This window comes from Eimeria tenella, genomic scaffold (assembly GCF_000499545.2).
Source record: "Eimeria tenella Houghton genomic scaffold, Eth_scaff3119, whole genome shotgun sequence".
Classification (NCBI taxonomy): Eukaryota; Apicomplexa; class Conoidasida; order Eucoccidiorida; family Eimeriidae; genus Eimeria; species Eimeria tenella.
Window position 1 is genome coordinate 317 of NW_013542985.1, and position 642 is coordinate 958.

At 58.3% G+C, this 642-nt stretch overlaps 1 protein-coding gene across 1 annotated transcript; it reads right to left on the minus strand.

Moving 5' to 3' along the window:
• Positions 1-114: 114 nt before the first annotated feature.
• On the minus strand, positions 115-612 carry ETH_00042605 (uncharacterized protein; the record flags this gene model as incomplete). The annotated part of the gene is made up of 1 exon (XM_013376091.1): positions 115-612. A coding segment is annotated over one exon (498 nt), but the record flags the coding sequence as incomplete, so codon positions are not given.
• Between the last annotated feature and the right edge of the window lie 30 nt (positions 613-642).

Here is a 642-nt window from a genome sequence, read left to right on the forward strand (position 1 = left end):
AATATTAAAACAAGTCTAACTACCTGCACGCTGTGGAACTAGCGATGAACCAATTGCTGCAGGAGTGTTGCTGCTGCTGCTGCTGCTGCAGCAACTCCTCCACAAAAACCTTGACTAACACGTGGCTGTTGGAGCAGCAGCAGCAGCAGCAGAGCGCAACTGCTGCAGCAGCAAACCCCGTAGGGATGACAGCAGCTTCTGGTGCTGCACCTCCCCATCACAGCAGCGCCGTCTTTGCTGCTGCTTTTGCTGCTGCTGCTGCTGCTGCTGCTCTCTCTGCCAAACTTCCACCAAGGCCAGAGACACGCACAGGACTCGGCGGATCTCCTGCTGCTGCTGCTGCTGCTTCTGCTGCAGGAGCGTGCCAGTTTGCTGCTGCATATGAAGGACCTGCTGCAAAATGCAGGCCAGCAGCAGCCTCAGTCGCAGCAGCGGAGCTTCTGCTGCTGCTGCTGCTGCTGCTGCTGCGTGCTTCGCCGTGAAGGCAGCCTGAAGGGACGCAGCATGCTTCAGTAAAGGCTGCCACAGCACCACCAATAAGTCCACGGGAGCAGCAGTGTGAGCAGCAGCAGCAGCAGCAGCAGATCCCTCTTGCTGCAGCAGCTGCAGCCGCTGCAGCAGAGCACGCAATTTGATTGAGCC